Source organism: Dendrobates tinctorius, unplaced genomic scaffold (assembly GCF_039654945.1).
Source record: "Dendrobates tinctorius isolate UK_male_01 unplaced genomic scaffold, ASM3965494v1 ptg000434l, whole genome shotgun sequence".
In the NCBI taxonomy this organism is placed as follows: domain Eukaryota; kingdom Metazoa; phylum Chordata; class Amphibia; order Anura; family Dendrobatidae; genus Dendrobates; species Dendrobates tinctorius.
In genome coordinates, this window is record NW_027362097.1 from 233552 (window position 1) to 258816 (window position 25265).

At 42.5% G+C, this 25265-nt stretch overlaps 1 protein-coding gene across 5 annotated transcripts in view; it reads left to right on the top strand.

Annotated features, from left to right (window-relative positions):
• PLEKHH2 (pleckstrin homology, MyTH4 and FERM domain containing H2) overlaps positions 1 to 25265 on the top strand; it is a 204762-nt gene that overhangs the window by 95300 nt on the left and 84197 nt on the right. For 4 of the 5 annotated variants that reach the window (XM_073564212.1, XM_073564211.1, XM_073564210.1 and 1 more), the window contains exons 4-8: positions 11666 to 11815; positions 12659 to 12742; positions 14636 to 14717; positions 17835 to 18005; positions 22737 to 23680. In XM_073564212.1, the coding sequence (XP_073420313.1) occupies positions 11666 to 11815; positions 12659 to 12742; positions 14636 to 14717; positions 17835 to 18005; positions 22737 to 23680 (1431 nt within the window). Of the gene's footprint in view, positions 1 to 11665; positions 11816 to 12658; positions 12743 to 14635; positions 14718 to 17834; positions 18006 to 21406; positions 21620 to 22736; positions 23681 to 25265 lie in introns of those variants that run through there. The other variant, XM_073564214.1, reaches the window with a different exon arrangement.

The following is a 25265-nucleotide window of genomic DNA, read 5'->3' on the forward strand; positions in this document are numbered from 1 at the left end:
CCACAGAGAGGTTCTTCCTAAACCTAGGTTAAGGAAGCCCACTGGTCCATGACCATTGCAAAGTCATCTGACTGCGATGGATCCTGCACCCAAGTCTTTGTGCTCTGTTGGGTAGGGAATTGGTTGAAGGTTCTTCTCGTCTGCATCTTTATGAACAGTTTTATTTATGGCTTCTGTGAGGAGACAGCATGATCTTGGGCTTTGGAACTGGAGGACAGGCTGTCCAAGTTATGTATAAGAGTACGAGTCTTTCAAAGAGAGAGATAACTGAACTCAACGGCTCTTAGCGGCTCAACTAGGGAAGAACTGCTCAGAGATGCTGAGCTCAGGTATTGGCTGCAGCGCTGTTGACATAACATCAGCTTTGCAGACATTAAGACACCGGCAGCAACTGCAGCACCTTGACGTTGGACCTGGGGAGGGTGGTAAAGTACAATTTGCTTTCTTTTAAAAGCAAACTGAATCCGGAGAAGAGGAGTTTTCTGAAACCGGAATACTCCTTTAAGGAAGTTTATCAGTTTGTGATTGTTCCAGAAAAAGTCAATTTCACATAAAGAACATTTATAACTGTTCTTAGAAATGTTTTTACCACTTAGCCCCCCAAAAAATAACTGTATCAATGATAATACCAACTGTGCACGGAATTATCCCTTAATTACTCGTGATTGACAATTGATGAAAGAGTATTGGGGGGGGCAGCTGGGCAAATTTCCATTGTTTTGACGATGAGATCTGAGCTGCTGAGAAATGCAGACAGGTTGTCATGGGTCTTTTCAATGCACTAAATAATCATCTCGGCAGGACTATATTATTGCCATGACTTTCCTGCTGTACGGACTCTATAAAATTAATTAATTATGGGTTTTAGTAGCAAACTTTTACTTGGCGCCATAGAAATGTACACAACTTCAACAACAAATGTATGGTGAGATTAAGTTAACCTTATTTTCCATATGATCCATTGCCAAGTATTCATTTCTCATTAAACTCTGCATACTTGAAGCATCTTAACAGCTTAAAGAGTCACCATTTCAGCAAACATTGCATAAATCAATAATACAGGTGAATATTAGAAACTTTGTAATATATCCTGTAGCAGAAATATTCTTCTTTCTCCACTTCTGAGCCACTTCTTTCCTCACCTCCAGAACTGCTGAAATCTGTCTTGAGAGATAAATTGAACTCCGCTCACTGAAGGACCCAATTACATGTTGCCTACAAAAGTCTATGGAGTGGGGACTGGACAGTGCGCTGGAGAAAGACACAGACAGGGTGTGCTACTTTTTGATGTTATGCCAGTGCTGGATTCACAGCTACACTGTAATGTTCATCCTGCTATTGCTTCTGAGGGTGTGCTACAGAAAGACAGGAGAGCGGGATATCTTCTTCTCTATGTATGCTGTATATGAGAAGAAAATGGCTAAGGAACAAAGAAAACGTAATAGGGTGTTATCCAGATTAACGCGGTGATCAAAAGCAGTTCCTCTTATCTGATATGGCTGTGTGAGACACAGCTCTGAAATGGCATAAATTATGATACCAGCTACTGTAGCCACTCTGGTTGGTATATCCAATGTGGTAATGGTAGAAATAACGGGTGTTGTGCGCTGCTGGTGTACGCCCGATAAAGCAGTCACAATCAAAGATATTGATAATGCGGTTTACTCTCCACACGATTCAAAGTATTACAACTTCTTCTTCAGGAAAACCACAGAGATCCTATTGCCGTACTAAAATCTGCTGTATGTCGGAAACATCATAGCAGCTAGTCTCCATCCAATGGCCAAAAAGACTGCTGCTCCCCATGTACACACACGACGACTTACTCTGACAAATCACTTCAAATGATAGGTATGCTTTAACAAATTCACATTTAAGTAAAATTTTGTGGTCAAATATATATTTTTTTTCTAGTGGATCCAAACAAATTGGGTAGCACTGTGGCTTAGTGGTTAGCACATAGCCTTGCAGGGTTGGCGGTTCTAGTTTTGAAACCAACCGAAACATTATGGTATAAAGCTCATTTACATGTTGTTCTCCCATCGAGCATTGCACGACTGATCTTCTTAATGAGGGCCAGCACCCCCCACATCCCAAAGCTCCGCATACTCACCTGCCATCACCTTGTGGATCCAGCACAGACGACGAAGCAGACTGTTCAAGTTACGTGACTGATCAGCCAATCACAGGCCAAAGTGTTCTAAAATTATAATGTAATTGATTTATTCATTTATGTAGGGCAGCACGGTGGCTCAGTGGTCAGCACTGCAGCGCTGGAGTCCTGGGTTCGAATCCCACCAAGGACAACATCTGCAAGGAGTTTGTATGTTCTCCCCGCGTTTGCGTGGGTTTCCTCTGGGTTCTCCGGTTTCCTCCCACATTCCAAAGACCTACTGATAGGGAATTTAGATTGTGAGCCCCATCGGGGACAGTGATGATAATGTGTGCAAACTGTAAAGCGCTGCGGAATATGTTAGCGCTATATAAAAATAAAGATTATTATGTAGCACAATTAATTACACAGCTATTTACAGACATTATCATTATGTCTTTGGAGTGTGGGAGGAAACCCACACAAACACAAGGAGAACATTCAAACTCCTTGGAGATTTTCTCCTTGGTGGGATTTGAACCCAGGACTCCAGTGCTGCGATGCTAACCACTGAGCCACCATGCTGCCCATTTTCCTGAATCCCATGGTATCTTGTTCTGCGTTGACACCATTTAGAATCACTGTTTTTCCATTTTTATGTGTGAACAAGATTGTGGGTCTTATGCAAAAAATGGACAATGTCATGTACAGTTGTGCTCAAAAGTTTACATACCCCAGCAAAATTTGGATCGTTAATCTGTCCATCCATCCTTTCTGTACGCATCTTTTTTCCTTGTTACAGGGAAACGTAATCTTGACCTGGTGTGATTCACAGAGTTCCCACAAAGAACCTAGCTGTGTTCAAAAGTTTACATACCCCAGCAGAATTTTTGCTTTCTTGGCCTTTTTCCAAAGAATATGAAAGATAACACCAAAACTTTTTCTCCACTCATGGTTAGTGGTTGGGTGAAGCCATTTATTGTCAAACTACTGTGTTTTCTCTTTTTAAATTGTAATTAAGATTAAGGATCAAACGGCGGCTTTATGTGAACTCCCAGTCCCTAGTCATTATGAGATGCAGATGGAGGAACTTCCTCTGGTTATTTTGCGGTAGCGGTTAATGAAAGGTCTGGAGCTAAACAGTCATTAGTAATGTAAAGTATAGTAATTAGATCTTAGCTAACTAGCATGCTAATAACTTGGAGTTCTCCTAATGTTTATATTTCTGCTAGGAAGATAAGTCGGTAAAGGTTTTAGTTTGCATGTTGGGTATGCCCCCTACTGGAAAGACACAAATTGACCTCAGTGACCAATGTAACTTTTCCTATAAAATATTCCATAACTTATTTTACAACTTTATGTACTTTCTAGAGGCTAAGATAAACTGTGTATTGTGACACTATTCCAGCAATACTTGCTATAGCTGATATTTAGAGGGATCGGACCTGACTCCCCTCCCCATGCAGATCAATTAAACTTGGAGGCCCATTACCCTGCTACCGATTCCCAAGTTGTCTTTCCTTGGTTCAAGGTTTGTAGGTAATAACATTTGGAGTGTACAGCTGCAGCCATATGCTTGGAAGGACAAGGTTAAGGGAAATCTGTGAACATTTTTTTTCCTGTGTAATCTGAGAGCAGCATGATATAGTGGTAGAGACTCTGATTCCATCAATGTGTCACTTACTAGGCTGTGTGTTGCTGCTTCAATAAAATCAGTGCTTTATTAGCAGGAGATTATCACTGCAGGACTAGGTGTCTCGTGCCTTCTAGTCAACTGCTGTGTGTAACTCCTCCCCCACCAGTGATCGTACGGTGTACACAGAAGTCTGCCAATCAGTGGTGTGGGCGGGGTTTTACGGAGAACTGTTTTCAAAGATCTGCTAGATCTACAGCAGATTAAACAGTGATTTTATATTAAAATGACAGCATGCAGACGACTAAGTGAGACATCACTTGGAATCAGGATCTCTGTCCCTACATCATGATGCTTTCATTAAGAAGACTCACATAGCAAAAAGTTGAGGACCAAGCCTGCTTGGCTAAAAATACTAGGTTTACATGCAGGGCAGTGGAGGGCCATATTTACGGCAAGTGACAGAGTTCTTTAAAAAAGTGGCGCGCCATGTTTTCTTTATGTAAATACCAAGTTATTTGCAGTTGGGCACTTCAGGAGGATTTGGCATTGTCGGAATGATTTTCCATATGTTATTTAACGGGTGTAGTTAATGTTTGAGCAGTGTTTTCGTGACACCGTCCTCGTGACCCGCCGCTCAGGATACAATTTTCATGTGCGTTGTACATTAATGGAGAAGCTCCGTCACCTTGTTCTCACCCCGTGATGTTGTTGAATGTAAAGTCTTCTGAGCACAGTACACATGGACAGCAGATGCTTCACTTCCATGACTAATTGTAATGGGAATAAGTGGCCCCTGATGAACATTTAAAGAGTGATGAGGCTTCCTGATGTAGCCAGGTGACTTCACACCTAATGTAAAGCAGTCGGTTGGAAGCATTTAACATCGCAATGTCGTCCCCATTGAATATTCAGAGGATTATTTCACATGAATGAAATCAGAGACTGTGTCAAAACTTTTCCTAGGATTATACAATGATTCAGACGTCAGTGAAAATCAGTCCGAGATTGGACCGCAATGCACAGAATGGCCGCTGCTCTCCCAACCCAATCGTGACCGGCTCATAGAAATACATGAAGCTGTCACGCATGTGTCAGAAGACCCTGATGTGTCGGGAGAACCACGGCTAGTCCATCCATTGAGGTCCGATCTCCGTCTGATTTACACAGATATCTGAATGAGCGCTTAAAGAAGAATTCTGACTGTGAGACATAAGGTGTATTGTCACATCACCCCCTCTAAGGCTGGGGTCACACCAGTATATTTTATCTCAGAGAATCGGGCCAAAAATGCAAATCACACTCTGATCAGAGTTTGATCAGAGTGTGATCACAGTGGGATCTGATTTTCTCGCATGAGGAGAAGATGGGAAAAAAAAAAATTCTCCTTCTTGTCCATTCTGTCAGTCCGTGAACGGACTCATTGACTTGCATTCCCGAATGCAATCCGATAATTGGATCCAACTCGGGCATGCTGTGATCTTTTCCTTGGACCAATTCGATTTGTGGAAAAAACTGGACGACATAGAATAACATTGGTCCTAGTGCGATCAGATGTTTTGTCGGATCGCACTCAGATCGAAAATATGCACGAGAACTAAAGGTAATTACTACGTATCCTTGTTTGGGAGACGTCCAGAGTTGAAACTTAATGGGGTTTTCCAGGATTTTTCAACATTTGGGATCATTAGAAAATAAAGTAATATTTATTACTTACTACTCAAATCCCCAGTTTCTCCTATTGTCTCTGCCGGAATCAGAAGTGATGACATCCTGATATTCAGTCACCGCTCCGATATAACAAATCACCGGCCTAAATGGTCATGTGTGCATTCATGATGTGATTGCTCCAATGGTTAGGTGGCTAATAAATGTGATGTCATCCCACATGCCACTCATCTGTTTCCTGATGGTAGCAGTTAATCGGTGTCCTCAGCTGTTATTTGATTGGTGGTGAGACCACCAGAGCACTTACACAGTTTTGTGATTGTGGGTGTCCCCAAGATTATCCATGCAAAGAGAAAAGGTCGCACTCATCGAGATGGAAGTTTCACTAATTTATTGACATATCATGAACATGTCAAGTCGGGGGAGTGACATAAGGAATGCAAGAAAGGCTGACAACGGCCGTTTCGCGCTGCTCGAGTCCGTTGAAGCGCTCGAGCAGCGCGAAACGGCCGTTGTCAGCCTTTCTTGCATTCCTTATGTCACTCCCCCGACTTGACATGTTCATGATATGTCAATAAATTAGTGAAACTTCCATCTCGATGAGTGCGACCTTTTCTCTTTGCATGGATTCCCAGGATTGACTGTTTCCAGGTCTGGCACCCGAGATTCCCAGCTGCTGGGCTTCTGTATGCCGCACATCATTTGAAGTTACATGGTAACAGCGGTGCCGTCCGCTTTTTATCTTGAGTTTTGGTCCCCAAGATTATATCCCCCAATTTTATCACTTATCCAATGGAGGTTGTTTAAGGAATCATAGAATCATAGAATCGTAGAGTTGGAAGGGACCTCCTGGGCCATCTGGTCCAACCCCCTGCTCAAAGCAGGATTCGCTAAATCATCCCAGTCAGATGTCTGTCCAGCCTCTGTTTGAAGACTTCCATTGAAGGAGAACTCACCACTTCTCGTGGCAGCCTGTTCCACTCATTGATCACTCTAACTGTCCAAAAGTTTTTTCTAATATCTAATCTGTGTCTCTTCCCATTCAGTTTCATCCCATTGCTTCTAGTCTTTCATTGTGCAAATTAGAATAAAGTTGATCCTTCTACAATGTGACAGCCCTTTAGATATTTGTAGACAGCTATTAAGTCTCCTCTCAGTCTTCTCTTTTGCAAACTAAACATTCCCAAATCCTGCAACCTTTCCTCATAAGACAGGGTTTGCAGACCGGTCACCATTCTGGTCGCTCTTTTCTGAACTTGCTCCAGTTTGTTGATGTCTTTTTTAAAATGTGGTGCCCAAAACTGGACACAATATTCCAGATGAGGTCTGACCAAAGAGGAGTAGAGGGAAATAATGACTTCACGTGATCTAGACTGTATGCTTCTGTTAATACATCCTAGAATTGCATTTGCCTTTTTTGCTGCTGCATCACACTGTTGACTCATATTCAGTCTGTGATCTATTAGTATACCCAAGTCTTTTTCACATGTGCTGTCACTTAGCCCTATTCCTCCCATTCTATATATGCTTTTTTCATTTTTATTGCCCAGATGTAGTACTTTGCATTTCTCCCTGTTAAAAACCATTCTGTTAGTTGCTGCCCACTTCTCCAGTTTATTTAAATCTTTTTGAATCCTCTCTCTCTCTTCTCTAGTATTAGCTATCCCTCCTAGCTTTGTGTCATCAGCAAATTTAATCAGTTTACCCTCAATTCCTTCATCTAAATCGTTGATAAAGATGTTGAACAATACAGGGCCCAGGACAGAGCCCTGTGGTACCCCACTTGAGACATTCTTCCAACTGGATGTGCAGCCATTTACGACCACTCTTTGGGTCCGATCACTAAGCCAGTTATGAATCCACCTAACAGTTGCCTTGTCCATTCCATACTTAGTCATTTTTTCAATAAGGATTGTATGAGAGACTTTGTCAAATGCTTTGCTGAAGTCAAGATATACTATATCTACAGCATTTCCTTGATCCACCCAATCAGTGATACCGTCATAGAAGGAAATTAAGTTAGTCTGACATGACTTATTAGTTAGAAACCCATGCTGACTCTGTTTAATCACTTCATTCTTATCCAGGTATTGACATACATGTTGTTTAATAATTTGTTCAAAGATCTTTCCTGGTATAGAAGTCAGACTCACCGGCCTATAGTTGCCTGGGTCCACCTTCTTCCCCTTTTTGAAGATAGGAACAACATTTGCTCTTCTCCAGTCTTCTGGCACTTCTCCTGTTCTCCAAGAATTTTCAAAGATTATGGAGAGGGGTTCAAAAATTTCTTCTGCTATCTCCTTCAGTACTCTGGGGTGTAATTCATCTGGACCTGGAGACTTGAATTCATTTAGGTTAGCTAAGTGTTTCCTCACTATCTTTCTGTTTATAGATATCCTGGATTCTTCTATTCCCTTAATAGGACAGTGAATAACAGATGATGTTGCATTTCCTTTCTGAGAGAAAACAGATGCAAAATAGGAATTTAAAAGTTCAGCCTTCTCAACATCCTGTCTTACCATTTCATCATTTTCATCCTGTAAAAATCCTATAGCATCTTTGACTTTTCTTTTACTTTTGACATATCCCCAAAATCCTTTATTATTGCTTTTGACATCTCTTGCAAGCCTCAGTTCATTTTCAGCTTTAGCTAATCTGATTTGTGCCCTGCAGGTTCTGCAGACAGCATTATATTCTTCTTTAGATATGCCTCCCTCTTTCCATTTTATAAACATTTTTTTCTTCCTTTTTAGCATGTGCTTAAGTTCTGTGTTCATCCATCCTGGTTTCCTTAAATGCTTCCTATTCTTCCCTCTTTTCGGAATTGTTAACAACTGTGCTTTGAGAATTTCATTTTTCAAGATTTCCCATCCTTCCTGGACATTTTTGTCTTTAAGGATATCCAGCCATTGGATCCCTCCAATTCTCTTTCTGAATCCCTTAAAATCTGCCTTTCTGAAATCTAACCTTGACGTCTGAGTCTTCACAGGTCTTCCACCTCTAGTAATCCAAAATTCTAAAATAGCATGGTCGCTACCTCCTAGGGTCCCAGCCACTTTTACCTCCTCAACCATTTCCTCCCTGTTTATAAGGATTAGATCCAAGGTAGCAGTTCCCCTTGTTTTCTCCCTTACCTTTTGGAAGATAAAGTTGTCAGCAAGAGAGGATAAGAATTTCCTTGACCTGTTAGTTTTGCCTGAGAGAGATTCCCAACAAATGTCTGGATAGTTGAAATCTCCCATGACAACTATGTCATATTTTTTGGAGAACTTGGCCATCTGATGTGGAATATAATCTGAACATTTAGATTATCTCTCAACAATAGAGAAGGGTTGGAAAATTGACTAAAATCATAGTTCCCAATTCATCATATGTGTGGGTTTTTTGGCAGTCATTTTTTTTTTGCCATGGAAGACTTTGTGCAAAATTCATTCTGCATGATAGTTGATGAATTCTGCCCAAATTCAAAGAAGAGTTTAATTTTGTTCTTTTACAGTTTAAAGTTGCACAATCTTTTAAAATGTGACATGTTAGCCTTCAACTGCGTAAAAATGAAAACTTCTAAAAAAATAGGCTATAGGGAGCTAGAGGAAAACGTTGGCACAAGAAAAGTCGCGAGTAACGAATTAAAAGAAAACATCTAGAACTTGCAGCCACGACCACACTAATGAACAAAAAAGAAAAGTGGGAAAGAGCTTCGAAATGGCACAGAATTGGTTCTTCACAAATAATGAATTAGGGAGGATTAAAAACAACAAAAATGAGAGAAAATCAATACAAAAAAAGTCCATATTTGATGACGAATCGGCCACACAGTAGCGGCAGTCTGTCCCTTCTCATGCCATTGCTGACAGCTCCTCGGACAATGAATGACTTTTCTTAGTCCAAATAGTCGTCGATCTCTGTAAACTTCTCTCTACAGATAAACAATTAAATGCTTATTTGAGGAATGTCACAGGACAGGCAACACATGCATTGGATGCTCACTATGTCTTTAAAAGGGCATATTTAGTTTTACTACTATGAGATTCCACAATATAAAGGACATATTTATTGACACCCTGGCAGATGTCCAGGGGATCTCTGGAATTTTACTTTTAAGGCTCCTGTTTTCTAATATATCTTGGTCAGCTTCACTGCTGACCACGGTATTGAACATCTTTCATAGACCCGTCAATCGCAAATAAGTAACCCTCAAAGTTAGTTTTATTACTATAGGCGTTAGTAAGGAATGAAATACTAATTCTTGTTAATAATTTCACATACACTAGCAGTAAATACCTTGGGGATTAGAGATTGTGTAGGTTTTCTCTTTTTTTATTGGCTCAGTGGATTCATAATTAGATAAAAAATGGCCGACCATGCCTCCAGTCCGAACTGTGAGTCTTCAGGAGAACAGCAACACTCGGAAAACAGGGTTGTTGATGGACAGTTTGTCCTGTGATTATATCTGCCTGATGTCTTGTTTAATGGTGAAATTCTTTTAAATCTTCTTTATTGAAAAGATCCTGTCTTGTATTATTATGTGCATGCGCTATTTTTCATGTCTGTATGTTATAAACTTAAATACAAAATTGAAAAACATCAGACGAACATTGATGGGAAAAGGAATATCCAGAAATATGAAGGCAGCTCAGAAAATGTAACTTCTCTTCTCAATACACTGAGAATTAGATCTGTGAATTAATTCTTAGGTTCCTCAGCCAAGTAAGGACTCACAAGCTACTATAAGTAACTGTCATGATCCATGCTGGATCAGGACAGATAAAAGCACAGGTAACCTTTTTTTTTCCTTAAGCTGTGCTTAAGTGTGGTTTTTGCCCCCAGTGGCTATTTGGATTATTGCACTGTGGTTTCGTTTGTTCTAAGTTTGCCCCCGGTGGTGGTGAGTGTCATTGCACTCTGTTTCTTTAGTTAAGTGCACATGTTTATAATGCAGGTGCGATTGCTGGCTCTGCTATAAAAGAGCCACATGTGTTGCAATCAGGGTTGGTGATAGTATTCATTTCAACCATCCTTGGAGGAGGAAGGAGCTGGAGAACGCTCCTTGCGGCACTGTCTTAGCCCTGGTGTGGAAGGAGTCATAGGGGATTTCCTTGTAGCTCTGACAGAGCTTGGTGGCAGCGTTTCAGGAGGAGAGCTGCATTCTGGTGATGGACTCTGTTGCCGGGAGCAGGTGCAACAGAGTAAAGCTAAGTGGTGTTTCCCTGTTTGTACTTTTCCTTAGTGTGTATTAGTACAGTGGTGGGGCCAGTGCCTGCGCCACCCAGCTCCCTAGCAGGGATAGGTGTAGGGTGTGCTAGGGAGACAGGTATCCTGAGCGGCGCCTGGTGCGGAGCCGGCCTAGGGAACGTTAGGAGCGTTAGGGACACTGACTCAGGGGAGTGCAGGAGGTCTCCACGTCCCCTTTCCCTATCGCAGGGCCCACCATTGTAACTGTTTTCCATTCCGCTTGTCTTGTTGTTTTAGTTACCGGCCTGCGGGTCGTGTCACACAGGACTGTATCACGTGCCGCGTCTTGTTGTTTACAGTTACCGGCCTGCGGGTCGCGTCACACAGGACGAGTCCACGTGACAGTTACATTATGGTTACTATTTATGGTAACTTGTCCTCTGATTCATGCTACTCAAACCGCGGCCAGAATGAATCAGATCCTGGTTGCACGAGTGCCACCAGGTATATTTTTCTCTGAAACACTCCAAAATTTTAGAGAAAATGTACAGTACTTTAAAGACTATAGCCTGAGATGAAACTAGTCCGGCTCTGCTTCCAGCTGGCTCTTCCCAGCATCGATTCAGTGACTGACAGGTCTCTCACAAGTCTACAAAGGGAGACACAGACACCTGTCAATCTCCTAGAGCGGCTGGGAGGAGCCAGGCGAATCTTCAAGGTCCATTTTTTCTGGAAATGCAGGAGCATTCCATAGAGAAATATACCAGGTGGAAATCGTGCTCCTAGGCTCTGATACATGCTGCTGGTCATTTTGACAGCATGAGAGGTTCCCTTTATTATTGTCTAGAAAGAAAATCTAAGGTTTGTACAATATTATCCAGAAAGCATCCAGTTTTTAGCTGCATAGTTCTTTAGGTATACACGATCTACTCTCCTTCTGTAAGGATATGAGCCAATTTGAGTCAGGTATCAAGGCTCTTTTATGGGTTGAAATATTGACTTGTGTGGTGATAGAGACAGTTGTCTTCCTTGCAGAGGAGAGCTACTTCAGCAAGCACCATCTTCATTCAAGGATTTAAAAATGCATGTCTTTCATATAGGTTCAGATTATGGAGGAAAAGCTAAAAGCTGCCGATGTGCACACCAGCGAATCGGAGATGAGGTGGTACAAAAAGAGTCAAGAACTGGAAGTATTAGTACAGGAGAAGGATGAAATTATCCAGTGCTTGGAGCAAGAGCTAGAAGAACAGGTGAAAACGCGTTACATTGTTTATTGGTGAACCACAATCAGTAGAATACAAGTACAATACAAAACCGACAAGTCGAGTTAATGGAGGTCAATAATTAGGACATTCTTCATGTCTTTGTGCAATAGTTCACATATTTAGGGTCCATATGGTGCTGTTGGGGTCCATCATGGTACATGTCAGTTTTTTTCAGTTCTTCAGGTGCTTTAACAGAAAACAGAACAGAGACATGCAGTTCCGAAATCTGACTTGATGCAGGCCTAACCTAGAAATGATATCTTCCTATCTCCATTCAAATGGGTTTGGCCAAGAGGGTGCATTTTGAGAAAATGGGTGGCAGACTTTGTAGTAGAAGGTGAGGAGTGCCTGTGGGCAGTCCTGGTGACCAGGAGATGGTCAGGTCTTCAGCAGAAACAGCGGAGCTAAAATAGAAAACTCTCCACACATTAATTGGACATAAGGAAACAAAAGCTCTTCTTTTGCACAACATATTTGCAACAGTCTATTCTCCTGGAAGATCTGAAAGGAAATAAGAGGAGACCTGACGGACCTCCAGAAAAACTGACAAATCCCTTAAACCAAACTAAAGCCTCAAGAACCTCCCGGAAATCAGTGTGGAGAGGGAATGGTTTCCAAAGCGTTGGCATGGCTCTGGCCATAGATTCCTAGTCACAACACCAATCATCATCATTAGAGTCGGAAAAAAACTCCAAAAAAATATTTGCGCAGACTTTGCTTTACTTTATCGTATATTGATATTTTATCCTACATTATGTTGTGTATTAAAATTTACCCTAGCAATGCAGGTTTTATTAATGTGATAGTCATTCATGTGTACTGCCATAGAAACAAATACGGATACAAGAAGCAAAAATCATAGAAGACAAAGCTGCGAAGATTAAAGACTGGGTGACGGGAAAGCTGCGAGAGGTAGGAAACAGGATGACTCTTTTCCTTTTAACGTTACATGATGGTAAAACATATAAAGTAAGTAAAATATTTCTAAATGATTTAGTGCTAGAAATTTACAACACAGCTACGGCATTTACTGAAGATCCTAGGTCGATTTTTAGAATAATAGCTGTAACAAATCATAATATGCCTGTTGGTTATTATAAAGAGTGGTTAGAATATTTTGGAATTTTACAATGAATTAGGACTGGGACACAGAGAACATCAGGCATTCTCCATAAAGTCATTTGACTCCACAAGTTTGGTTCAGCAGAACTATATTTCGGGTCTGGATGTTGCATCACAAATGAGGATCATTAAATACAATGGCATGTAAAAGTTTGGGCATCCCTGGTCAAAATTAGTGTTATTGTGAACAGTTATGCAAGCTGAAGATGAAGTGATCTCTAAAGGACTTAAAACTAAAGCTGAAATATTTCCTTTGTATTTTCAGTAAAAAAAAATTATATATTTTCATCATTTACATTTTAAAAATAACAAAATAGAAAATGAGCCAGGGCAAAAGTTTGGGCACACTTGGAGATTTGTGTGCTCAGATAACTTTGACCAAGGTTTTAGACCTTAATTAGCCTGTTGGGATTATGGCTTGATCTCTATCATTGTTAGGAAACTCCAGGTAAGATTCTAAGCAGCTGCCTCGCAGTGTGAAAATGAAAATAGTGAAGGCCCACAAAGCAGGAGATGGCTATAAGAAGATAGCAAAGTGTTTTCAAGATGCCCTTTCCTCATTTCGAAATGTAATTAAGAAATGGCAGTTAACAGGAGCAGTGGAGGTCAAGATAAGGTCTGCAAGACAAAGCAAAATTTCAGTGACAGCTGCTTGTAGGATTGCTAGAGAGGCAAATCAGAACCCCTGTTTGACTACAAAAGGTCTACAGAAAGATTTAGCAGACTCTGGAGTTGTAGTACATTGTTCTACTGTTCAGAGGCACCTCCACGAATATGGCCTTCATGTCATCGGAAGAAAATCTCTCCTTCGTCCTCACCATAAAGTTCAGCATCAGACGTATGCAAAAGAACATCTAAACAAGCCTAATGCATTTTGGAAACAAGTCCTGTGGACCAATGATGTTAAAATAGAACTATTTGGCCATAATGATCAAAGGTACGAGTATATGTGGAGAAAAAAGCACAGAATTTCAGGAAAAGAACATTTCGCCAACCATTAAGCATGGGAATGGATTAATCATGCATTGTGTTGCAGCCAATGACATGGGAGACATTTCTCAGGTAGAGGGAGGAATGGATTCAAATAAATTTAATTTCAATATTGCCATTGATTGCCTATACAAATCTAGAGTAAGGTCCCAACCTCTAAGACCTGCGCTGATCAACAAAAGCACATTGGCTCAATACAATGAGTGGCTCTGTCTACTGCAGCTCATCCCACACTAATTCCCAAATTAACTATACCAAAGTCCCGGACAACTTTTTTTTATTTAATTTTTTATATTAATCATCTAATATATCTTGCATGACCTTTCGCTTTTAGACAGTGGTAGACTTAATTTTATGAACTCTTGAAGTATGTACCTTACTTGCAACAACGTTTTGAAAGTTATGCTACATATCACGCTAGTTATTTTCTGGGTGGTTTGCAAAAATATGTGCACCTCTTTCTTTTGTTTGGTTGATGGGTGTAAGGTTTGATCGAGTGGTGAGATATTCTACTGAAAGCTGGATCAGTCAGCAGAATGACTATCCTGTTTGAGTGGCTACTGGCTGAATTTTACCAACTGCACCAACAACAATCTATGTATCTGCTCGGTTTCATAATACTTATGTAATCTGTATCATATGTAGTTTATGCAACTTATTGACTTTTCTATATAATCTATGTACGTTATTCAGCTGGAAATTGAGAATCAAAATCTCAGGTTTATGAACAAAAGTTACAGTGAGGAGATCATTTCCCTACGTTCCAGATCACAAGGTAATGACAATATTTGCACTTTTTCTATCATCTACTGTTCTGTTTTCAGGGCATATAGCTCTGAATGACTCCACAGCATTGCACGGAGAACTTGTTCATTCACATTGGCCCTTGTAGAGTGGTGGCCAAAGGTTTTGAGATTGACAAAAATTTTGGTTTTCACAAAGATTGCTGCTTCAGTCTTTTTAGGTGTTTTAGTCGGAGTTTTCTATGGTTCCTGAAGTACAATTAACAGCATTTCATACGTTTTTAAACGTTTATTGCCAAATACATCACGATTATGCAAAGATTTAATATTTACAGTGTTTTACCCTTAAGGGCCTTTTACACATAGCGAGATCGCTAGCGATATCGCTAAAGCGTCACCGATTTTGTGACGCAACAGCGATACCGCTAGCGATCTCACTACATGTGACACGTACCTGCGACCGCCCCCCCCCCGCTGGATATCGCTGATCGCGCTCGAATGTCCTGGGACATTTTTCCTCGTTGGCGTCCCGCTGGCGCCAATTAGCGGCACATGGAGGCAGGCGGAAGTCGTCATCATCACTGCGGTGTGACAGGTAAGAGCGACCGCTGACGGATCGCTTATCGCTGCTGCGTCGCTGGTGAGATCTGCCTGTTTGGCAGCTCACTAGCGACCATTTAGCGATGCACCAGCGATCCTGACCAGGTCGTATCGTTGTTGGGATCGCTGGTGCATCGCTAAATGTAATGGGACCCTTAAGGCCCTGTCACACTAAGCGAGATCGTTAGCGAGATCGCTGCTGAGTCACTAGTATTGTGACGTTATAGCGATCTCACCAGCGAGAGCGCTGTGTTTGACAGTGACCAGCGACCAGCCCCCCTGCAGGGTATCGCTGATCGTGCCCGAAATGTCTGGACATTTTTTTGGTCGCTCATGTCCCGCAGCGTCGCTTGTATCGTCACGTTTGACACCTAGCCCAACGACCTCGTTAGCGACTCACAAGCAAGACAAAGGCGTGGATTTGCGTTCCCGTTTCCACGCCTCCCTCTGCTCCTATTGGTGGTCACTACAGCGTCCTGATTGGCGAGCTTTCTTTTAAAAGAAGCTAATATAGTAGCGCTTCAGTTCTTTGTTCCTGACCCGGGTGTGTCCTAGTTCAGATCCTGTTTGCGTCCAACGGCTGCGACTCCACATTGTCTCATCTGCTTTACCATCAGCGTTGCTTCTATAGCCAGTTTATGGTAGGTATATTTTGGGGTCTCAACAGCATTTCCACATATATATAATTTTTTTTTTTTGTTTTATTTTTTTAGCGACCACCAATCAGAGCTGAGAGGGCGTGAAAAAGGGAACGCAATCCCCGCCTGTGTAAATACAGCGTCACACAGTACATCCCTCATCGAGGTGTAAATCGTCAAGGGAACATGCTATGTGACAGGGTCCCAACGACCACTGACATCGCTACAAAGGTCGCTATGGCACGCCTGATCGTTGTGCCGTCGTTGGGTAGATTGGACTGTTTGACATCCCAATAGCGACCATATAGTGATGCGACAACGATCCCTGTCATGTTGTATCGTTGTCGGGATCTTTGTAGCGTCGCTATGTGTGACAGGACCTTTACTTTTCAAGAAATTCTGTAATTCGTCCCGGTAAATATCATCTTCTGGGCCAAATCCTGACTGATAACCACCTTTTCTTATTTAATCAGTACTTGGAGTTTATCATAATTGCGTTTTGTTTGTCTGCCCACTTCATCAGATAAAATAACTTGCAGGAAGTACACGGATTGGACAGAAGAAGACTTAGGTAAAGTTATTTTCCCTGATGAAGCCCATTCAAACTGTTTGGAATATTTAAAAGAATGATTGTCTGGCAAAGAAAAGCTGCTCACTACCATGACTTTGGTGTCAGCCAACAGTAAAGCATCCTGAGACCATTTATGTGTGGGGGTGTCTCATCCATGGAGGGGCTCACTCCCCATTTTGTCTAAAAACACTGCTATGAATTCGGTGATGAATTATGCTTTTTCCAACATGAAGGAGACCATGTCACAAGGCAAAAGTGATAACTAAGCGCTCAGTGAACAACATTTTGAAATTTTGGTCCCCTGGCCAGGAAACGTATCAGATATCAATCCAATTGAAAAACTGTGGTCAAGTCTCAAAGAGTGGGTTGACAAAAAAATCCAAACACAAACACAAAATTCTGAAAAGCTTCAAGCACTGATTACACAAGAATGGGCTGTTAACAGTCAGGATTTGGCCCAGAAGCTGATATCCAGATGTTAGAGGGAAAGGTAGATGCCTTGAAAAATAAGGGTGAACACTGTAAATTTTGAGCCTTTTCCATAAACTTGATGTATTTGTCTATAAAAGTTTAAAAACGTATGAAATTATGATAATTGTACTCCAGTAACCACAGAATCATCCCACTAAAAGATCTAAAGATACTAGAGCAACAAACTTTTTAAAAACCCAAATTTGTGTCAGTCTCAAAACTTTTGTCCACAACTGTAGATATTTAATGAGATAATTTCGACTATAAGCAAATACTCCAACAATAAAGCCCCATGCACATAATAGAGTCATAGACTCTTCGTATGCTGGCATATGTGGTGCATGCATCGTCCAGTTGGGCAGGCCTCTCTAATCTAACAGACAAAGGATATATATGCTGCCATGTTAAATTAGAGGCATACACAGGTACCGTAAAGTCCCATTGAAGTCTATTGGTGGTGTATTAGGACACAGTACAATGGGAAGCTGTAATACATCGAAAAGCATGATGCCTAACAGTAGCAACCATTCTAATGATCATATAGTTCGCGGCCAGAGAATATTGTAAACTATTATGATACTTACTAAAATTACTATTGGGGACCGTCCTGAATGTAAGGGGATAGTATCTGAAAAAATGTGGCCGTCCTGACAAGCTCAAGGCTGTGGAGAGATAGCTATGTATTTTGTATTTCGACTGTGCACCATATGACTGGAGCACCAACAGTATTTTATAGAATTGTTTTCTAATCTGTTCATAAAATTTTTTATCTGTGATTTCTGGCCGGTTGAGGAACGATAATGGAGACCCTGAATCATACTCATTATTATTTTCATTGCATGATGCACAACTTGTGTTGTATTTCTTAGATACAAAAAGTAAGAAGTCGCCAGTATGCTCCACACCAAAACAAGCTGAAGGTCAACGTTTGAGCAGCCTTACCTTTGGGTGTTTCCAAAATCGAGCGAAAAGTCCACAAGTGGACTCCAAAGGAAATGAAAACAGCAAGTCATCCAGTGATGCCATTGACCATAGTGATGGTAAGACTCCCACACCTCTGTGTGTTTTACAAAATAACCCTCATGATTGGCTTTAGGGGATGTTCACACATATCAAACTTCACACAGATTCTAGTGCACTTGACACACCAAAATCTTCATGAAATCCTTATCTCATCCCATCAGAAAATTTTAGCGTGGCCAAAAATCCACAAGAATATCTAAAATGCTAATTATTCCTGTGATTTTGGAAAGAGAAAGCAGTGAGTTTGTCAAACCTGGATTACCCACAATTTAGTTCTGATTTGGAGTGTAGTAAAATATGTATCAAGGACTGCAAACGTGCTTTTTATCATACCCCAATGATGCACCTGAAATAGTGTTTTTGAACTCTGTACCTCAAGTGCTCCCAACAGGCCATATTATCAGGATTCTCAGGTGGTGGACAATCTTTAAAATATGACTTGCCTTGGCATTGGAAGATTTTTTTTTATGCTTAAACAGGACCTTCCACCATTTTTTATGGTGAAGTGCACACAATGTAATAGTGGCTGCAGAGTGGAATAAAACATTTTGATTTCATTTTAATTTCATCTATTCATTGTGGTGATATAAGCAATCAAAGTATTTGGCACCTAATGAATTAACTTTTCTTAAGTCCAAAAAGATGTTTTCAGACAGTTTTCACTGGGGGCGTGTACTTCTTCTCTCTGTATAATGGTGACCAACCATAAGCAAACAGCAACACACAAAGGAAACAAGAACATGCCCCCACTACAGCTTAGAGCAGATTTCTCAGTGTATGAGATGTAATGATACAGCCCTGATCTCCTGGTTGAACATCATTCATGTGTCAGTGTGGGCGAGGAGCAGTGCAGCTGAGTTTAGCTGTGTCACGTTACAAACCCTTCTATCAGCTCTCCTCTTCTCCTAGCATTGATAGCTCTGCTGCACTGCCCCTATAAAAACACTGTCTGTCCTGTGTCCATAATCACAATAAGGTCTGTTGTGCTCAACTTGTAATCGCTCTGCAGTGAGATCAGAGCATGTTGTCATTAAATCTCACTTAGGAGTAATCCAGAACAGGCAGGTTACTCCTGTGTGAGATGTAATGACAGCCTAATATCACTGCAGATGGAGTATAAGTTGCTTGAGGACAGCAGATAGAAGTGTGATACTGAAACAGCTCCGGATAGACAGTGTAGGGGGAGAGGCAGTACAGTACGTACAGTACAGCTGATGGTGCTAGCAGAGCTGATAGAAGGGTTTGTAATGTGAGACAGCTAATGTGACGGACTCAGCTCCTGCTGAGCCCATTTTTTGAGTGGACCCTCTGGGTCATGGCACCCACCCGCCGAGGGCGAGCTTACCTTGTGAGAATCCACCCCCTGTACAGGGAGTGTCAGGGGCAAGACCAAGGGGGTGAGCCACCACGACTTCTGGGACCAGACGGACGGCTCAGGGGACACTAGACGAGTGTCTGACGACAAGGACGAGCAGGAAGCAAGACAAGACGTAGGTGCAAGGTAACTTCATTAGGATAACATACAGTGTAAACAAGCAAACGTGCAAGGTGCGCGCGTGGGCACGCCAAGGTCCATAGAATGTACGTGCCAGGTGGCACGCCTAGGTACAGGTATCGGCACGATGGCATCGGACTCCGGACTGCTGGCTACGATCGACATCATGAAGGCATCAGGCTGCGGACATCAGCTCTGGACGTCAGGCTGCAATCATCCAGCTCATGATCTCTGGCAGCGATCGGCAGGTTCCGGGCATCCGGCAGGCAAACCAGGTTCCAGGCAAGGAGGCACGACAGATATCCGGGCATGGTGCGTGATAGGGAACACGCCGAGGTCCAAGGCTAGGTGCATGTGTAGGGGACACGCCAGGGTTCAAAGCTAGGTGCAAGGCAAGGTGCGTGTGTAGGGGACACGCCAGGGTTCACAGACGAGACGGTGCGTGTGTGGAGACACGCCAAGGCATGAGACAGAGCGCGAGTGTAGACACACGCCAAGGCACAAGGTATGAGACAGAGTGCGTGTGTAGAGACACGCCAAGGCATGAGACAGAGTGCGTGTGTAGAGACACGCCAAGGCACAAGGTACGAGACAGAGTCCTGAGCGTGCAAAGGGCACGCCAGGGTCAGGCGAGGCAGAGTCCTGCGCGTGCAGAGAGGCACGCCAGGAACAGGGTTCAAGGACCAGGTTAGGACCTGTGCGTGCAAGAGGGCACGACAGGGTACATGGCCAAACCTGCGCGTACTATTATGGAAGCACGGGGAGGTATGCCATGGGCAGGCGAGGGCCTGCGCGTGCTTTAGAGAGCACGCAGAGCACAGTGCGGAAACAGCGTGAAGTGCAAGGGAGCACAGAGGGCACGGCTGGGGCACTGGCTAGCTGATCGGGCTGCGGCACAGACAGACGGGCAAGACTCCAGCGAACCCGGCTGAGGCATGGCAGGCGACACAGCTGTCACTGACCGACGAGCACGGCTGAGGCACAAGCAGGCGGGCACGGCTAGGGCGCCCACGGCTGAGGCACAAACAGGAGGCTAGGAAGGCCAGGCGCATGCAAAGAGCATACGAAGAAACAGAGCAGGGGACGACAAGACGAGAAACAAGGCAGGGCTTAAGCAGAGTACAGAACCAGGAACGGAAGCAGATCAGAGCAAGAACAGAGCTCGCAGCGGAGCGTAGGCCGAAGCCCAGAGCCGGGCCAAGGGAGAACCTTGGGACTAGCCTAGAAACGTGCAAGAGAGCATAATAGGAAAGAGTCTAGCAGCGGAGCGTAGGCGAAGCCCAGAGCCGGGCCAAGGGAGAACCTTGGGACTAGACATGGAAAAGAGAGGAGGAAGGGTGCGTGTGCCAGGGAGCACAACAGAGCACCATAGGAGAAAGCGAAGCAGAGCAAGCAAAGACCATAGGGAGGAACAAGGCAGAGCAAGGCAAGGTACGGAACAAGGCATAGCGAAAACAGGCAAAGCAGAGAAACAGAAGGACTACAAGTCCAAGCAGGACAAAGACGAACATGGCACAAGAGACAAACATAAGACAAGGCACGGGACAAGAGATGGAGTACGAGCACGGAGCGTGTGCAGAGAGGCACGACAGAGCAGAGTGCAAGGGCACAGAATAGAGGGAGCGCCCCACAGACCAAGCAGCCATGCAGGGACACCACACACAATACTCAGGCCCAGAGCATAGGAAGGGGCGGCCTGATATAGGGCATAGCACCTCCTCTTCCAGGTCAGGACCAAGGGAGCACTTCCGGGTTCAGATCCACAGGATAACAGAGCACTGTCACATGATCAGAGTTCCAGACATGACGAGACGACTGCAGATCCAGTGCTGAAACCTAGACAGGTCACATGATCAGAGTTCTAGACATGATGAGGTGATTGCCGAACCAGACAGTGCAGGATACTAGGAAAGGTCACATGATCAGCGTTTCAGACATGACGAGATGATTGCCGAACCAGACAGTGCAGGATCTTTAGGAAACGTCACATGATCAGCGTTTCAGACATGACGAGATGATTGCAGAACCAGACAGTGCAGGATCCAGGCAGGAACACATGATCAGGCATCCTAGACATGACGAGAAGATCACAGAAGGCAGAGCAGAAACGCAGGCATCCTGCAGCTCAGACATGAGGTGAGTGTGCACACTGCTCTAGTGAACATACAGGACAGCAGACAAGATATGCACATGCACATCGCTCCAGGAGTTCTTGAGACAAAACAGACATGGCAGACATGACAAACATGGCGGACATGACAGCTAAGCTCAGCTGCACTGCCCAATCTCCCCCCTCCACACACAGACTCATGAAGGTGGCTAAAACAGGAGATTAGTGCTGGCTGTCATAGATTTCACACTGAGCAATATGCCCCCCTAAGCTATTGTGAGGTCATGCTCTTCTTTCCTTTGACTGTTGCCGCCTGTTTATGATTTGTCAGCATCATACAGGGAGAAGAAATACATGCCCCACGTGAAGACTATCTGATAACACCCACTTGGACTTAAAAAAGTTAACTCATTAGATGCAAAAACCTTTGATAATATCTCTGCAACAGAGAGGCAAAATTTGAAAAAGAAAAAGAACAAACAACATTTTATTCCACTCCACAATATTACATCCTTTTTCCAGTTCAACATCGAAAAATGTGATGAAAGGTCCTCTTTAAAGGGGTTTTAACATTTCACTGCCTGCTTTTAAACAATATTTTACTTCAAAGAAAGAATCTGCTGCAATCCCACGCTGTAATGTCTGTGTACTCTTTTTCTTCCTCCCCTGCCCAGGAGCTGTGGTATGATCAGACCACGTTCCAGCATGGTCAGATACAGGCATTACACAGTACACAACAGGGGTACATTTATAAGATTATCTCAGCACAGGAACATTTTATTTAGACACATCCAATTGTGGAATGTACTATTCCAAGAACTATTGATTAAAATGAACTTTTGTCTTAGGGACAATACCTTTCATGACAAATGATTTGGAGCTCTTTCCTAAAGCCACACTTGGGAATTTTGCTATGAGGACCTGTAGAATAACTGTAATGTGGAGGACTATACAGCCCTACAGTGCTGAGTTCAATAGGAAATCCCAAACATCTATGTGTAGTGATGAAATCTCCTTCACAGGATGGGATCCTGTACATATTTTACACAAATGATTGTGGAATGTCTTCTTTGAACATAGTCTGTTGATATTTTCATAGCTTCTGTTAAGAATATATTTTTTATATTTGTCCTCTACCAATAGTTAACAATATAAAAGAAAAGTCACAGATGAATCCCCAGTGGCAAGAACCTATGGCAGCACAACCATCAATTGTACAAAATATTGGTTCCTTGGAAAGATCAGGCAAGGGGAGGGCAGGATCAAATATCCCCAGCATTACTGTAAGCGACTGGAGCTCAGAAGAAGATATAAAAAACCCTCATGATACGAGGTGTGTTTCCAGATTGTCTGTCCAAATATCAGAAGAAGGAAACCAAAGCAAGAGACGAGGGAGTGACACATATCTAACAGCTTCTGAAGAAAGCAACTCTGCCTGTGAAGATGATAATCTGGGGTCACCAATCAGTGACCAAGTTCAACTTTATACATTGCACAAAGGACTACAAAAAAGTAATAATTTTGGAGGCAAAAAATATTTCACATTCTCAAGTCAACGGTCAAAGCAGAACAGTTCTTGCGATGACCTTAGTTTTAAATCTCAGCTCCATGATGCCACCAACTCGTTTTGCTCCAACGATGCTACCACCACAAACCACACATATAACTCAACCAACTCATCTAAAGTGTCTAACTGTACATCATCTAGTCCTCCATGTACTAGTCCTAAAGACCTAGCAACTAATCTACCATCGCCCAAGCAACGAACTCCTAATATTTTAAATGTAAATGCCGCTATGGCCAAAAAGCACCTAAGCCAACCACAGATGAGTTCAGACAGGATGTTCGGTAAAGACAGAAATGCTATAAGTATGGTGAAGCCGTATAGACCGCAAGAGACCGACATTGATCTGGTTGATGAACAAGCTGCTAACATTTTGCAGAAAATGGATACAGGATATGGTAAAGGATTATTTTCATATGATGTATCACAGAATCATACCACAGATCAGAATACTCTGTGTTCTCCCGAGAAGATTGCCTATTCAAAACCTCCAACTCCTCCTTTACATCGATTTCCTTCTTGGGTAATTATTTCAATTTCTTTTTTTCAGTTGGTTATACAGTCATATGTTAAAGTTTGGGCACCCCTATTAATGTTAACCTTTTTTCTTTATAACAATTTTGGTTTTTGCAACAGCTATTTCATTTTCATATATCTAATAACTGATGGACTCCGTTATATTTCTGGATTCAAATGAGGTTTATTGTACTAACAGAAAATGTGCAAGCTGCATTTATACAAAATTTGACCGGTGCAAAAGTATGGGCACCTCAACATAAAAGTGACATTAATATTTCGTAGATCCTCCTTTTGCAAAAATAACAGCCTCTAGTCGCTTCCTGTAGCTATTAATGAGTTCCTGGATCCTGGATGAAGGTATTTGTGACCATTCCTGTTTACAAAACAATTCCAGTTCAGTTAAGTTTGATGGTCGCCGAGCATGGACAGCCCGCTTCAAATCATCCCACAGATGTTCAATGATATTCAGGTCTGGGGACTGGGATGGCCATTCCAGAACATTGTAATTGTTCCTCTGCATGAATGCCTGAGTAGATTTGGAGCGGTGTTTTGGATCATTGTCTTGCTGAAATATCCATCCCCTGCGTAACTTCAACTTCGTCACTGATTCTTGCACATTATTGTCAAGAATCTGCTGATACTGAGTTGAATCCATGCAACCCTCAACTTTAACAAGATTCCCGGTGCCGGCATTGGCCGCACTTTGGAGGTGGTCTGTGGATTGTCCTTGACTGTTCTCACCATTCTTCTTCTCTGCCTTTCTGATATTTTTCTTGGCCTGCCACTTCTGGGCTTAACAAGAACTGTACCGGTGTTCTTCCATTTCCTTACTATGTTCCTCACAGTGGAAACTAACAGGCTAAATCTCTGAGACAACTTTTTGTATCCTTCCCCTGAAAAGCTATGTTGAATAATCTTTGTTTTCAGATCATTTGAGAGTTGTTTTGAGGAGCCCATGATGCCACTCTTCATAGGAGAATCAAATAATAATAAATAATAATCTTTATTTTTATATAGCGCTAACATATTCCGCAGCGCTTTACAATTTGCACATATTATCATCACTGTCCCCGATGGGGCTCACAATCTAAATTCCCTATCAGTATGTCTTTAGAATGTGTGAGGAAACCGGAGTACCCGGAGGAAACCCACGCAAACACGGGGAGAACATACAAACTCCTTGCAGATGTTGTCCTTGGTGGGATTCGAACCCAGGACCCCAGCGCCGCAGCTAACCACTGAGCCACCGTGCCGCCGCAAATAGGAGAACTACTTGCAAATGGCCACCTTAAATACCTTTTCTCATGATTTGATACACCTGGCTATGAAGTTCAAAGCTCAATGAGGTTACAAAACCAATTTAGTGCTTCAGGAAGTCAGTAAAAAGTAGTTAGGAGTGTTCAAATCAAGAAAATGATACGGGTGCCCATACTTTTGCACCGGTCAAATTTTGTTTAAATGCAGATTGCACATTTTCTGTTAGTACAATAAACCTCATTTGAATCCAGAAATATAACTGACTGTATTTATTAAAGGGAGCCAGTCAACTGATTTATGCTGATTTATTTTTGTCCTAAAATGTAGTCAGG